At 35.5% G+C, this 15587-nt stretch overlaps 1 protein-coding gene and 1 long non-coding RNA gene across 4 annotated transcripts; one reads left to right on the forward strand and one right to left on the reverse strand.

The window, feature by feature from the left end:
- Positions 1–2788: 2788 nt before the first annotated feature.
- On the reverse strand, positions 2789–15396 carry LOC140956938 (uncharacterized). 3 transcript variants are annotated; one of them, XM_073413902.1, is made up of 4 exons: positions 15215–15396; positions 14968–15051; positions 13650–13758; positions 2789–4773 (listed from the first exon to the last, which is right to left on the reverse strand). In XM_073413902.1, exons 3-4 carry the CDS (start codon positions 13741–13743, stop codon positions 3101–3103), a joined length of 1767 nt encoding a protein of 588 aa, XP_073270003.1. In that variant the 5' UTR covers positions 13744–13758; positions 14968–15051; positions 15215–15396; the 3' UTR covers positions 2789–3100. The 3 variants fall into 3 exon arrangements, with proteins under 3 accessions (XP_073270003.1, XP_073270002.1, XP_073270001.1); XM_073413901.1 differs by lacking the exon at positions 14968–15051; XM_073413900.1 differs by lacking the exons at positions 14968–15051; positions 15215–15396 and adding an exon at positions 14408–14657.
- On the forward strand, positions 4679–13643 carry LOC140956939 (uncharacterized). Its single transcript, XR_012171561.1, has 3 exons — positions 4679–4802; positions 4875–6034; positions 12845–13643. It is a non-coding gene; the product is annotated as an uncharacterized lncRNA (long non-coding RNA).
- Positions 15397–15587: the final 191 nt, after the last annotated feature.

A 15587-nucleotide genomic window follows, 5' to 3' on the forward strand; every position in this document is an offset into this window, starting at 1 on the left:
ATTATTTGTCCATACAAGAACAATTATTTGTTTATATGAAAAATGAAGATTAAATTTTTTATTTTATACAAATATTATATTATTATTTTTAATTTATGATTAATAACTTTTTAAATTTTAGTTTTACAGGTATTATTTCATTTATTATTAGAATATTTTGTACTAATTTATTGTTTTGACAAATTATTTCAGAATGACAGAAAATCGAGGCCACAAGATCTCAGTGTTATCTACTTGCAAGTAACATATATGTCATCAACATTTTCTTCCAAAATTGTTGATGATATTGTAAGAGTTAAGCAATCAAACAATCTGGTTTTGATGTTATATGATGGAAATTATTTACACAATCGTGTTCTTGCATACTTAAATATGAGGTATTATAATGTAATTTTTGAGTGTTTGACGATCATTTGATTGCTGCTCTTGTTGAATGATCGCAACAAGAGACACACATTTTTCATTTCGGATGTGGTGAATCAACTGTCGCGTTGAAAGATGTTTTGACAATTTGAGGTCTAACAATTGATGGTGACTCACTGACTGGAATAGATGTTTCACGTACAGTTGGTCAATGACAATATATATGTCTTGAGTTGTTGGGATTTACGTTATCATCATCGCATTTTAAAGGTGGTTAATTGTCTATGACTGTACTATACGATCATTGTATTTCTACCTTTATTGATGATAATAGTTCGGAAGTAGAGGTCGTGAAATATACCCTTTGTGTAGCATTGATGTAATTGGAGGAATATTATTCTCGGATTATCAAAGAGGGTCGGCTAAACTCATGTTTTTGCAACTGCGGCATTATATTGATCGTGTAATATCTTATTGTTGGGGAAGTGCAGTTTTAGCATTCATATACCGTGAGCCGTGCAATACAACACGTATAGAAAAATCTACAATAGTTTGACCTATATATATCACACATATATAAATAATGTATTTTTATTATTTAATACATATGTTTTTTAACAATTTTTATTATTATTAATAGATATGAGCATGAAACATAATTAAATTGGTTAAGTAAGCTAAACTAGAAGTTTCAGTTAGATAGTGATAAAGCCTGACTGAATCGGGTTGATACAAAAGTTGTAATTTCTAAAGTTTTCTAGTGAACATTCTTCCTACAAGGAAAAAGGAATGACGTAGGAATTGTTTAAATATCGGAACATCCAAAAAAATCTTTGTATTATTTACATTTTAGTCAACCTACTCTTGATAAAACAATTATTTTTCTTACTTAGCAATTTTTGAGTTTTCAATCTGTCAGTCTAGCATGCTTCCGCACATAATTTATCTGAATAGCCAACTGACATTAACTTATCCAGATTTGCAAAATTCAAAGTTGTTAACCCAACCGAATTTCGGACAAATTATTGTGATTGTATATTCAACTCATCTTCTAACCAGTCACCTGATCCTAACATAGTATTTCACTCTTGCGATGCACATATTATCATTTAATGTAAGTTATGTAACTAATTATTAAAATTAATGAAATATGAGTATTTGACTAATCACTTAAAATTATTGATATCATGTAATGAATATATTTAAATTTTAAATATTTTTATAAAAAATTATTATACACAAATGTTTAAATCATTTGAGATAAGACTCATACGATGATAAAAAAAACTTTTGTCGTCAAATTGACTTCTTTATCATTACAATCGGTATATTGTCTTAGTGAAAACTGTTATTAATTAAAAATATATATATCTAAAAAATTATATATTATTCTATCTATCAAAATTTTAAAGATTAAATAAATATTTTTCAAAATTTTTTTTGTAATTTATTAGATGAATAAATTTTGATTAAAATTTTTTAATTTTTTTTAAAAAATTTTATATAAAGTTCTGATTAAGATAAATTATAATAATATCAATTTATGAACATTCAATATACCAAAAATTTATGATGACATTGTTCACTAAAAAGTTGGAAAACATAATATTATATGAAAAATTGTACATTTTATTTAATATTTTAGAGAATAATGATTACTTAATTTATGAAAATAACACAAAACTCAAAATCGTATTCAAAATTAAATAAAATGATAATTATAACATTTAAATAAAGTTTATATTTTCAAGGAAGTCATTCAAATTTGAATTTTTAAAATAAATAGAAATCAACTTAATTATTTATACAATTTATATTAACAACTAAATATATCAAATTAACATGAAATCATATCCCAAAATTATATGAATTGATATAAGAATGCAAAAATTTAGAAGTAGATTATTTTTAAGTAGATTTCAATTTTAATAAATTCATAAATTACGATTGAATTGACATAAATAGGAATTAAATTCAAATTTGAACTGATAAAATAATTAATATAATTAATGCAGATAATAAATGAAGTTTATATCTTCAAACATTAATTAATTATAACAAATTTTTTATTCTACTAAAGCATTCACTTAATAAGATGAAATTTCATTATAAAATTTGCTTTTTTAATAACTTTTTAAAATTGCGTGAAAATTCAGATAGACCTATATATATGAATCAATTGAAATATAAATGAACACTAAGAATAATTACTGAAAGGGAGTCAATTGCTATTAGTGACCCCAATCTTCCTTCCACTAATTTAAAATTTGAGATGTAAAATGAATTCTTTTAGTCACAATATATGAATAAAAAATGTTAAAAAATCATTAATTGACATATATATATATACACACACACACACACACACACAAAATCACGACACCTAGGAATACGTAATAGTTTCAATAACATATTTTTTAAAAAAAAAAAGAAAAAAGAAACAGAAATACTAAATTCATTTTAATTATTTGACACGGTCTAAATCGGACAAAAGATGAACGTTACACATGAATGCGGATGATGCCCTTTAAGAAAACAATAATCGACAAGGGAATCCAACACATTACACTTGGTATCATCGCATCTTCTTCTTCCTTTTAGAACTCAGTGACAACCGTAACACAACAGCTGAAGTAGTTTATGAGCATCTGCTGACTGACTAGAAACACAGGACGAAACAAAATCCGGATTAAGACAGCCCGGTAAACATGATACGCCTCAAAAGTAGGACTAAAACTCAGGATACCATCACAGGCAATCGCTTGTGGCCCAAAATGACCTGGCGAAGCTGATGATACCCATCACGGTAATGCTCGAGCGAGAAGCAAAGCTGCCTGATTGCCTCTCGTTTCTCTTCTGCTCCTTCTAGAATGGTCTCTTGTTTCCTCTCTATTTCCCTTCCCAGTTCTTTAACCCTCGATCCCAGCTCCTCTGACAATTTGTGTGCCCTCTCGGCTCCAGCTATCAGTTTAACGTGCTCAATATGCAGTTGGTGCAGATGTTTGCTCATTTGATCGATCTGATCATCTTTCTTGGACATCTGACCTTCGTGTTTGAGCTTTAATGAATCAAAGGTTTTGTTTAGTTCTTCCAAGCGATCATTCCTCTCAGTAATATCAGCATTTAACTGTTCTATTTGAACTCGGAATTCACCTTCATTCTCGTCTTTTCCAGCCTTGGCCTGTCTCAGTTCGTCTTCTAAGGACTGACGACGTAAATCCAATTCTTCTAGGTTGTACTCCAAGTGAGTTTTTTCCGTTGTCATTCTTGATATCTGTGTTTGAAGTTGCTCGTTTTCTTCAGATAAGCTCATGTTGGCATTCGATAACGTTTCTTTTAATTCCAGGATAACTCGATCGCTATCTGAAAAGCAGGTTTTGTACCTGATTATTTCGTCTCGCAGCTCCAAAATCTCTCTTTTCTCTTTCTCGAGTTCGTTTTTCGTGTCAGATACCTCTGTTTGAGCTGATTCGAGCTGATTCTGCATGTTCTGAATCAAGGAGCCCTTGCTCATAAGTTCCTGCCTGAATTTCTCGATTTCCTCTACTGAATCATGAAGCTTCTCTTGCGCAATTCTCAGCTCTTCTTCAAGCATCTGAATGTTGTGGACAGAGTCAGAATCCTCCGCCTGTGAACGATTGCTGTTCTCCCCAAGCTCTTGGGATGGACTTAGCTCCTGTAATGAACTAGAATCCAAAACTTTAGGATCAGTAACAGAATTGTTTGAATCTTCCGAAGACTGATGATACTTTTGAAGCTCGATTGTCAAGTGAGTAATTTCTTCTTCAGAATGCTGTATCTTTTCTCTAGCAACTCGCAGTTCCTCTTCATAAACAGCTATCTTGGAGGAAAATTCAGCATTCTCATCGTGAGATTTCTTATGCTCTTCAGAAATCTCTTCTTGGAGCATCTTCAGCTTCTCTTTAACCTCCCCAAGCTGGTTCTCTAACTCAATATTCTTCTGACGCAGTTCTTGTGTCTCACCATCATTGCTCGGGGTGATATTGTAATTATCAATGGAGGAGTCATCGGTTTCCGATTCAGAACTGGATGACCCATCTCCTTTATTATTCAATTCCGAGCCACTTCCACCACTACCAAGAAAAACATCAAATCCCGCTGCACGGGACTTACCATGACTTTTCTTTCGATCAGAAGAATGGATACTCTGTTCTGAACCCACATCAGAAACTCCAGAACCTTGAGATACAAGATCAAAGGGTATGCTTTTTCGGAGTTCTCCGGCGACGACATCATATCGCTCAGCCAATGATCGATGTGTTCGATAAATCTCCTCAACCAGATTGAGCAATTCTGGTCTCCTCTTATAATACAGTTCAGCCCTTCTGGCAAATGAATCTGCGTCCGCTTCGATGATTTTTATTATTCGTTTTACAAGCTCCTCCACTTCTGAAATCAATAAAATTATCATATCTTGCGTCATACTTTTTATAAATGTGGTGCACAAGAACATTATATTTGAAACTGTTGAGCATATTAGAATCAGAAAGCGTATTTACGCTTCTTAGTTTTCTACCCTTTAGAAATAAGCCTATAAATAGTGTTAGCATTGTAACCCAAGTTAGTTTTGCATATTCTCAATAGAAACATGAATCTTCCGATCGCTCCGAGCACAACTTCAACATGGTATCAGAGCATGGAGTTTGATCTAGGGATCCAGCTAAACCTAGTGTGACTGGTGATTGCCATAGACTGCGTTCATTTTTTTTCCAGCTGCGATTGAAGATTCACTTTAATTTCTCTGCTCTGCTCCTGCAAGTATGGCAAATGCTAACAATTTCAACGATCTGATGACCATTCATGCTTCGGATACTCCAGGTTTGAATATAATTAATGAGTAGTTAACTGGAGTTGAGAAGTACATTTAGAGTAGGGCTATGCTAATTGCGTTGCGTGCGAAGAATAAAGTTGCGTTCATTGATGGTACATGTAAGCGACCAGCTGCAGGCAATCTCATGTTGCAACAATGGGAACGGTATAATGCTTTAGTGTTATCCTGGATTATGAACTCAGAGTATCGAAGGATATTTTTGGCGAGATAATGTATTCCACCGAGGTTTCGGTTGTGTGGACAGATCTTAAGGATCAATTTGACAAGGTAAATGGTTCCATAATTTTTCATTTCATCGTGATATAGGTCGCTTGGTACAAGACAGCAACACTATCTCAACTTATTACTGCAAATTGAAGCACTTATGGGATGCATATTCTTCACTAGTTACCCTGCCTTACTGTGAATGTGCTACGGCGAGGAAGTATGTTGAGCATGATCAACAACAGTGATTGCCTCAATTTTTTATGGGATTAAATGAGAGCTATGTACACATTAGGAGCCACATCCTTATGATGAATCCCTTGCCAACGGTTAGTCAAGCATTTTCTATGCTATCAAAAGAAGAATCGCATCGATCGCTTTCTTCGAATGAAGCTCCAACATCAATTTTTTATTCTCTGCAGAATAAGGATAAGAGTACAGATCACAAGAGAGATGAAATGTGATTATTATTACTGGGCTGGACATACAATAGATTACTGTTTTCGCCTCAATGGTTATCCAACTGGGTATAAATTGTATAAACCCCAACAAGGAAAGTCTTACACTAAGAAATTTGGCAAATAGTTTCAAAAAAACAAAAAGGTGCAGCGAGAAGTCGATTTAGTGGAAGATGGATATGCTGAAACACCACAATCAGACACACCAAATGGAGCTCAAATTTTTACAGCTGCACAATATGCAAAAATTCTGAAGCTACTTGGAAATTCGAGTCTTCAATCAACCACACAGCCAATGATTAATATGGCAAGTAACAATTCAGATTCACATCATGCCTCACATGCTTGGATAGTGGATACTGGAGCAAATAAGCACCTGGTTGGAGATATCTCCTCGTTGAAAATTTTGAAATCTACAGCAGATTCCACTAAATCTGTGAGAATGCCAAATGGTAGTCAAACATACATAAGCAAGATAGGGACTGTACCTATTCCCAATTTCAGATTCAATCTCTTGTCCATTTCCGAATTCACCAACATCACCATTCCTTTGTCAGTTTTTATCCATTTTTCTGTTTGTTTCAGGACCTCAAGACTGGGAGGATAATGGGGATTGGTAGAGAAGTGGGTGGACTCTATCACTTTACTCCAAGTTGCTTATCAACACAGAAACTAGATCTCTTCCCTTTTGAAACAAGATGTAATACTTTGACAGTAGACAAGCCTTTTGTTTCTCACTCCTCTGTCAGCTTTTATGATTGGCATAAATGTTTGGGTCATATGTCTTTGTCCTAGAATGAAATTACTGCCATTTATGTCCAATATTGATGCATTGCCACATTGTTCTATTTGTCCTATGTCAAAGCAATCTAGGTTGAGTTTACCCTCTGAAAGTCACACTAAAACTTCTTGAGTGTTTGAATTAGTGCACATGGATATATGAGGTCCATTCAACACTCCTACGTACAATGGAGAAAAATAATTCCTGACCATTGTAGATGAATTTTCTCGAGGCACATGGGTGTTCTTTATGATTCCAAACTAGATATGTTGAAAGGTAAAAGAGAGAACAAATTTGGGAGGGAAATTCCCATGGTTGAAAACGTTTATTGAAATCAGGAAAAAATCTTAGTATACAACTAACAGCTTAAGCCTATTTATACTAAGGTAAGGAAAGGATTGCAAGAAAAATAAAATCCGTTTCTTTAAATTACAATCACGACTTTAACACTACCCCTCAAGCTTGGAACAAATCCAGCATTCCAAGCTTGGACATGAGATAATGGTGTTGGCCTTTTCCCAGCGCTTTGGTTAATAAATCTGCCGGCTGTTCTCCTGTCGAAATATGAGATGTTTTGATTAATTAATCACAGATCTTTTCTCGCACCAGGTGACAATCTATTTCGATATGTTTAGTCCTCTCGTGGTACATTGGATTGGCTGCAATGTGCAATGCGGCAATACTGTCACAGTAGATAATTACTGGAAGTGCTAAATGTATTCCCATGTCTTTGAGAATTCCAACCACCAAATTACTTCGCAAGTTGTGTTTGCCATTGCTCTATATGTCGCTTCAGCCGAAGATCTCGAGACTGTCGCTTTCTTCTTGGTTTTCCATGACAGCAACGAATCTCCAAGTTTCACGCAATAACCAGTGACCGACCTCCTCGTCATGGGGCAAGTTCCCCAGTCTGAATCACAATAAGCCTTTAAAGATGAAGAGTTTTGTGCAGAGAGCAAAACTCCCTTACCAGGTGAAGACTTCAGATATCGCAGCACTCTCAAAGCTGCCTCTAAGTGTGATGATTTCGGATTATTCATGAATTGGCTTAGTGTTTGAACAGCATAGCATATATCAGGCCTTGTAACGGTAAGATATATAAGCCGACCAATCAACATTCTGTATTCACCCGCATTGCTTAATAGCTGATCATCAACAGCATGTTTTCCTACGCTTTCGTCAAATTCCTTTGAAGTAAGCCTACTGTTTTGATCCATAGGAGTGTCACAAGCTTTTGCACCTGCCAAACCTGCGTCTGATATAAGTTCCAGAGCATATTTCCTCTGATTCAAACATATCCCATCTTTTGATCGAGCAACCTCTATGCCAAGAAAATATTTCAACATCCCCAAGTCCTTAATTCTGATATGCTTGTGCAGATGGTTCTTCAATGATTCGATCGAAGCTTGATGGTTACCAATGATCACTATATCGTCGACATAGACTAGCAATATGGTAATAAAAACATATTCTTTCTGGACAAACATTGAGTGGTCATGCGTGGATTGACAAAAGCCAGCCTTTTCCACGATGAATGCAAATTTAATATTCCATTGTCGCGATGCTTGTTTGAGGCCATATAATGATTTCATTAATTTGCACACCTTGATCCCTTTATTCTCCCCCTTGCTTCGAAGTCCCTCATGATCCTCCTCCTGTCTTCGAAGCCTTTGGGGTAACACCATATAAATCTCCTCATCAAGGTCCCCTTGAAGGAAGGCATTAGTAACATCCATTTGAAACAAAGGCCAATGAAACATGGCAGCAACAGTAAGAAGGCATCTCACAGTGGTGATTTTAGCTACGGGAGAAAAGGTGTCATGAAAGTCTATTCCATAAAGTTGGGTATATCCTTTGGCTACAAGTCGAGCCTTATATCGATCCACGCTACCATCAGAATTGTATTTAATCTTGTATACCCATTGATTTCCAATAGGAACCTTTCCCAATGGCAAATCAACTATTTCCCATGTATGGTTATTTTCTAACGCCTGCAGCTCAAGATCCATAGCAGATTGCCAACGGGGATCAATTATTGCCTCATGATAAGAGGTAGGTTCTTTGCTGGCAGAAATTTTTGAAAGGAAGACTTTGTAACAGGGAGACAACTTATTATAAGTGAGGTAACTAGAGATGGGATGTAAAGAAGAAGAAGTGGACGAGTACAAGTACAAATTGGTGGTCTGGAAATGCTAGTAGAACGTCGAGGAAGACAAGTGTCAAGGTTAGGAATTTGTGGTTGTGGAAAGGGTGACAATGTATCAGCAAGAATTGTTTCAATTGGTATATTAACGGAAAGAAGAGGAAAATGGATGCATTGTGATTAGTATGTGATCAAGGAAAAAAAGTTTCATGGAACAAAACATCACGAGAGACAAATATTTTCTTTGTGGTTAAGTCCTGGACTTTATATCTTTTTTGAGAATTTGAGTAGCCAAGGAAAAGACAGGCACTAGCACGGGGAGCAAATTTATCCCCTCGAGGCAGTGTAGAAGCATAACATAGGCAACCGAAGACTCGTAAATGAGAATAAGAAGGAGTGATACCAAATAAAGCTTCAAAAGGTGTTTTGTTAGATAAAAGTGGTGTTGGGGTGCGATTGATGAGGTAAACCGAAGTGAGAACACAATCACCCCAGTATGTATCAGGTAGAGATGCTTGAAATTTTAATGAGCGAGCAACATTGAGAATGTGACGGTGTTTGCGCTCAACAAGTCCATTTTGTTGAGGGGTATAAAGGCAAGAACTTTGGTGGATAATACCTAAGGAATGAAACAGATCAGTACAATCAAGTTGGAAAAATTCCATCGCATTATCAGTTCGAATCACTTTAACATCAGTGGAAAATTGGGTTTTGGAAAGAGATAGAAATCTTTTAACCATTGGAAGAACATCGAGCTTCGAGTGTAACAAGTAGACCCAAGTTGCTCGTGTGTAGTCATCCACTATGGTTAGAAAATACCGTTCCCCATTGTATGTGGGTGTATGGAAGGGTCCCCAAACATCCATATGGATCAATTGAAAAGCAAATGAAGAATCTACTGATCTTTTCTTAGGAAAACAAATGCGAGTTTGCTTTGATAAAGGGCAAATGTTACAGTGAGACAAATGAAAGTTAGTTGGTAAAAACGGCAACATTTGCATCCTAGTCAAAGAGATATGTCCTAGGCGTTGATGCCATAAGGATTCCTTATTTGTCTGTGTATTATTTACAGCAGAAAGCAATGACCTATACATAGGTATTCTAGAATCAGGTAAGGGAGAAGTAGGTGATACATCCAGAAGCTTCAGACTTGCGTTGTTTAGGTAGTGAAGTCCATGTCTCTCTTTACCAATCCCCACTATCTTCCCATTTGAGAGTCCCTGAAACACACAAAATCGGGGAAAGAAGGTGACAAAACAATGATGATCTTTAGTGAATTTTGAAATGGAAAGAAGATTATGACGAAAGTCTGGGACAACAAGGACATTTGATAATGTACTGGTATGATTTATGGGAATGGCACCTAGGCTGCTAATTTTGGTGGCACTACCATTTGGCAATTGGATTGAACCCGTGGCATCTACCTGAGATCTAGTAACATGTGGCAATCCATCAAGGCCAACCATATGATCATTAGCACCAGAATCAATAATCCATTCAACATCATTATCTGCCATGTTCACAGTAGGAAGATTCTGTTTGTCACTGATTTGTTCCTTTTCAAGAAGCTTCAAAATTGCCGCATATTGATCCGGTGAAAAAATGATCCTGAACTTGTGGCTGCACCGGGCTGCTCAACCTTATCAACATCAGCAACAGTTGTATTAGCCTTGCCCATTACTCTGCCTTTGTCACATCCTTCTCTATCAAATCTTTGGTTACCAGCTTTCCATGATCCATTGTAAAATTTGTGACCAGGAGGATAACCATGTAGTTTGAAGCAAGTGTCTTTGTTATGACCCAGCATATTGCAATGTTCACATCGGATGTCAATCTTCTTTCTATTTTGGGCAGAAAAGAAAGCAGAAGGTTCCAGCCTTTGTGGAGGCATACTTAGCAAACTACGATGTGACTCCTCTTGCGAGATAATGGCGAAAGCATTACTCACCGTAGGGAGAGGATCCATCATTAAGATGTGACTTCGGATGTGAGTGAAACTCTCATTAAGTCCCATGAGAAATTGAAGGAGTTTGTGTTGCTGATCAAAAGCGATAAATTTCTTGGAAGACTCACATGAGCAGATAGGCAACGTCACAAGATTTCGGATAGCTGCCATCAACAAATGCAAGTTTATTCCTAGCTCGTAGGCCAATTCTCATTGCGCGACTCCAGATCCCGTAATTTTCAGTACCAATCAGCTGCTCATTGATCAAATTGAGCCCTGGTATGTCTGATGAACCAACATATAGTGGATCTAAAACATCAATTGAAGACGAAGCCATGAAGAAATCGATTCTGAGAAAGAGAAGGAACAACAATCAATCAATCTTCGAAACAAATCCAGAGAGAGCACCTTATGGCTCTGATACCATGTTGAAAGGTAAAAGAGAGAACAAATTTGGGAGGGAAATTCCCATGGTTGAAAACCGTTTATTGAAATCAGGAAAAAATCTTAGTATACAACTAACAACTTAAGCTTATTTATACTAAATTAAGGAAAGGATTGCAAGAAAAATAAAATCCGTTTCTTTTAAATTACAATCACGGCTTTAATAAGATACACTTGGGATGATTCAAGTTTTTCTTGCCATGGTTGATTCTCAATTTTCGACCAAAGTTAAAATCATTAGGACTGACAATGCAGCATATTCTTTCAATTCTGGTTGCAATAGTCTTTTTCAATCCCTTGGGATAATACATCAAAGCTCTTGTCCATATACTCCTCAGCAAAACGGATTGGTACAGAGAAAACATAGACACGTTCTTAATGTGGCTAGATCGTTGAAATTTCAGCCTTCTGTCCCATTAAAATATTGAGGGGATTATGTATTGACAACGGTTTATTTTATTAATAGAACTCCTACCCTTATTTTGAGCAATAAGACGCCTTTTGAGATTCTTTTCCATAAATCCCTTGCATTTGATCATCTACGAACATTTGGATGCTTATGTTATACTTCTATTCTGCCGGTTGGGCACAAATTTTCTCCTAGAGCTGCTCGTTGTGATTTCTTGGGCTATTCAACTGTACAAAAAAGGAATAAGGTCCTAGACTTGCATACAAAACGAGTGTTTGTTTCTAGAGATGTAACTTTCCATGAGAATATATTTCCCTTTATGGCTGAACATTCTCAGGCTCCTGTTTTTCCATGTACCACTTCTTTCATGGAAGATGGATCTCCATCAGCTAACACTCAAGCTATTGCAAGGGGAGCGCAAGGTCTACAAGTTAAGAAAGTCCTTGTATGGATTACGACAAGCCTTTCGACAATGGAACATTAAGTTTGCAGCGGTTATGTTTGAAGCAGCCTTTCGTCAATCTCAGTATGATTACTCATTATTTGTCAAACATGAACCACATTGTATCACTCTTCTTATTGTCTATGTAGATGATATTGTTATCACGGGAGGTAGTTCGAGGGCAATTCAAACACTTCAGAATTTTTTGCATTCCAAATCGCAGATTAAGGATCTTGGAAACCTAGGATATTTTTTAGGGATTGAAGTTGCAAGATCCAAAGAAGGAATTTACTTAAATCAACGCAAATATGAGTTGGAACTAATTGCAGATACATGTGTAGCAGGTGCTCGGCCATTTGATACCCCAATGGAACAAAGTAAGAAATCCACTTGTCATGAGTCGGATGTTATCATGCATAAGTCTAGTCATGACGGTTCTGAAGATGTCAGGTTGAAGGATGCAAGTGTATATGAACGATTAGTAGGCCGATTGTTATATTTGACAATTACAAGACCGGATATATGCTATGCGATGCAACATTTAACTCAATTTATGCACTCACCAAAGCAGTTGCATTTGGGTGCAGCCATTCGTATAGTCAGATACCTCAAGAAATCACCTGGTTTGGGTGTCATGTTATCTGTGAATGCATTCTCTTCTCTTTCTGCTTATTGTGATTCAGATTGGGCTTCATGCTCGATGACACATCGTTCTCTCACATGATATTGTTTTAAATTAGGAGACTCTCTATTGTCTTGGAAGACCAAGAAGCAACGCACTGTCTCCAGATCCTAGGCAGAAGCTGAGTATCGTGCGATGGCTTTCACAACTTGTGAGGTTGTATGGATTTCTGTATTGTTAATAGATATTGGTCTAAATTTGTCAACTCCAACCATTCTTTTTTGTGACAATACTGCTGCTATACACATTGCGGCAAATCCCATGTATCATGAGTGTACAAAGCATATTGAAATTGATTGTCATTTGGTACGTGAACGAGTTAAAGATGGTACGATAGTTACCGCACATATTCCCACCACCGAACAACTGGGTGATATCTTTACTAAAGCTTTGGGAAGCCCTCAACATTCTTATTTGGCATCCAAAGTTGGTGTTCGCGGCCTCCATCAACCTTGCAACAGAAGTTAATGTGTTGTCTTTTTTTTTTTTCTCCAGGTTGCTGTGTTGCTTGAGTTGCAACCTTGAAGGGGGGATGTTGAGAGAATATTCGAAATAAGCCTTTAAATAGTGTTAGCATTGTAACCCAAGTTAGTTTTGCATATTCTCAATAGAAACATGAATCTTCCGATCGCTCCAAGCACAACTTCAACAGAAACCAAAGTCCATAATATGCAAGACTTTAGTAAATGACATTCTGTGACACATAATCCTTTTTAAGATGAGTGTTTCAAATAATTTTCTCTTACTACTATTGTTTCATCAACTGAATGTTCATATGTACCTCATTACACTAATTGTGTACCCAAACAGATTTTTTAAGTCATCAAATACGTTACGAAATCAATGTAATGGAAACCTTATATTCAACCAAATGTAGCTAAGAAATTATACAATGTTAAATGTATGTTCAATTCCAAATATCTAACCTTCAAGATTATCTTGTAGCCACTTGGAGTTTGTAGGATTAATGTAGCTATCCCACCACCAAGAGTGAGACTTCTTTGATTTCAATCTCTTCATTCTATTTGTCCTCGCCTGTAGCAAAGGAGTTTAAGATCTCATAAGAAACAAGCAAATGGAAAGCGGCAAAATAAACAAACTAATCTATAATAGTGTTAATATGTATGTATCCATCCATTGCATTACATTAAACTATTACTATCGACTCTCTTAAGTTTGCCGCACTAATTTACTGTTAAGAATCATCCGCAAATTAGTCTGTAGGGACGAACCTAGCAGGAGGGAGCAGGGCAAATATTTCCCATTTAAACAAAAAGAAATCTTGAAGTTCTACTACTAATTTGTCTAACAATTAAAGTCTAACAAAATATATCATTTCCGATAACTCATTCAATAAGTATGAGTTGCAACTTGAAGTCCATTTTACAAACTCAAATCTTATCATATTACATTTTCATAAATTCTCTCAACTAGCGTCTGATACACGTCGTTATGTCGAGATACATAAATTCCCTTTTAGTAAACACTAAGGTGACTTTTGAAAAGTACCTAAGACTTGGACGCTGCTACTTTGATCTAAAAGTTCGGTTCACAGACATTCAGAGTAACACTTCTACTAGTGGACAGAGTATGTTCGACCGGAGAAAATTTGATGTTTGATCAAGATTTTGCAATTTCAAATGTGTTTGTACACAAATAAACACAAAATTTTAGTTTCGATTACCTTTGTTTCATCTCTATATGAAGTACTTGATAACTTTTGCACGTAAACAATCAAAGCTATCAACAAATAAAAATCAGAAAAATGAAATTTAAAAAAAAAACATATAAAATCAAAGTAATAAAAAGTAACACCGACAAAAGATATTAGATAGAAGGAGAACAAAAGTTTTGGTGTCATATAAGGTACCAGAGCAGTTTATCTAAGTCTCCAATCATTTATAAAACAGTAAAGATAATAATATTAATAATACTAATAATAATATTAAATAGAACCGAAAAAAAATTCGATAACAATTAACAAAGATCACTAATAACTTAAATATATTATTTATGTACACAAAAAGCCAGTGTACTTTCCAAGAAAGGAGATAGATTCAGCAAGTTCATCGTGATAATGACAGCTACTTCACTGTAATATCATAGCTATCAACAAATAAACATCAGAAAAATGAAATATTTATTATGAATATTTTTGGTATTAGATATGATTCGCGTGTTAAAATGGAGAAACTTGTGAAGATGGGAAAAGTTTCAAGTTCATTCAACAAACAATTGCCCAACAGAAGCTTCGCGGCAAAGGTTCAAATTTCAAGATCAGGAAGCAAGCTATTTCCAGTACTAAATCATAATCCCCAGCAGCAAAAACTAGAAGGAAAAAAAAAACGAGATAAAGAAATCAGTGGAAGAAGAGGGATTTTCATGAAATCAATCGACAAGCTAACAGAAAAATAAAATAATTATGCGAAAATTAATCGAATAAAAGTTGTGCAAAAAGAAAGCAAAAAGAATGGCCAGAAAAATGGCTGACCTTTTATGATTATTTCTTGATGAACGAAATCCAATGGATCTAGCTTCAGCAAGACAGATCGGAAAGAGAGGCTGCGAGGAAAAGTACATCCAGCGTATACTTCCGTTGTATAAATTTTAAGTCAAACGTAACCTTGTCTTTATATGTACCTATTTCGTATTTGTTCCCAGTCGTTTTGTACGTGTTGTGTGTGTATTTTCACAGCGTGTGAAAATAGTTTATTTATGGTGTAAACTGTATTTAAAAATAATTATATTATCGAATTGAAATCATGTCCACTAAAAAAAAATAAAAAATAAAGCAACCAATTTCATTCTGGATACCTAGTTTCAAAATTTATCATCGGAATAGGAGACAGAAGGAGATCGGCTGC

This window comes from Primulina huaijiensis, chromosome 14, assembly GCF_012295235.1.
Source record: "Primulina huaijiensis isolate GDHJ02 chromosome 14, ASM1229523v2, whole genome shotgun sequence".
Lineage (NCBI taxonomy): Eukaryota > Viridiplantae > Streptophyta > Magnoliopsida > Lamiales > Gesneriaceae > Primulina > Primulina huaijiensis.

Excerpts from the sequence above, each read along its gene's own strand:
- LOC140956938 (XM_073413900.1), bottom strand. The coding sequence starts at position 14,584 with ATGACACCAAAACTTTTGTTCTCCTTCTATCTAATATCTTTTGTCGGT. Across the intron at positions 13,759-14,407 it reads CATATAGAGATGAAACAAAG|GCGAGGACAAATAGAATGAA; the intron begins GTAATCGAAACT and ends CCTTTGCTACAG. Across the intron at positions 4,774-13,649 it reads GCTACAAGATAATCTTGAAG|AAGTGGAGGAGCTTGTAAAA; the intron begins GTTAGATATTTG and ends TATTGATTTCAG.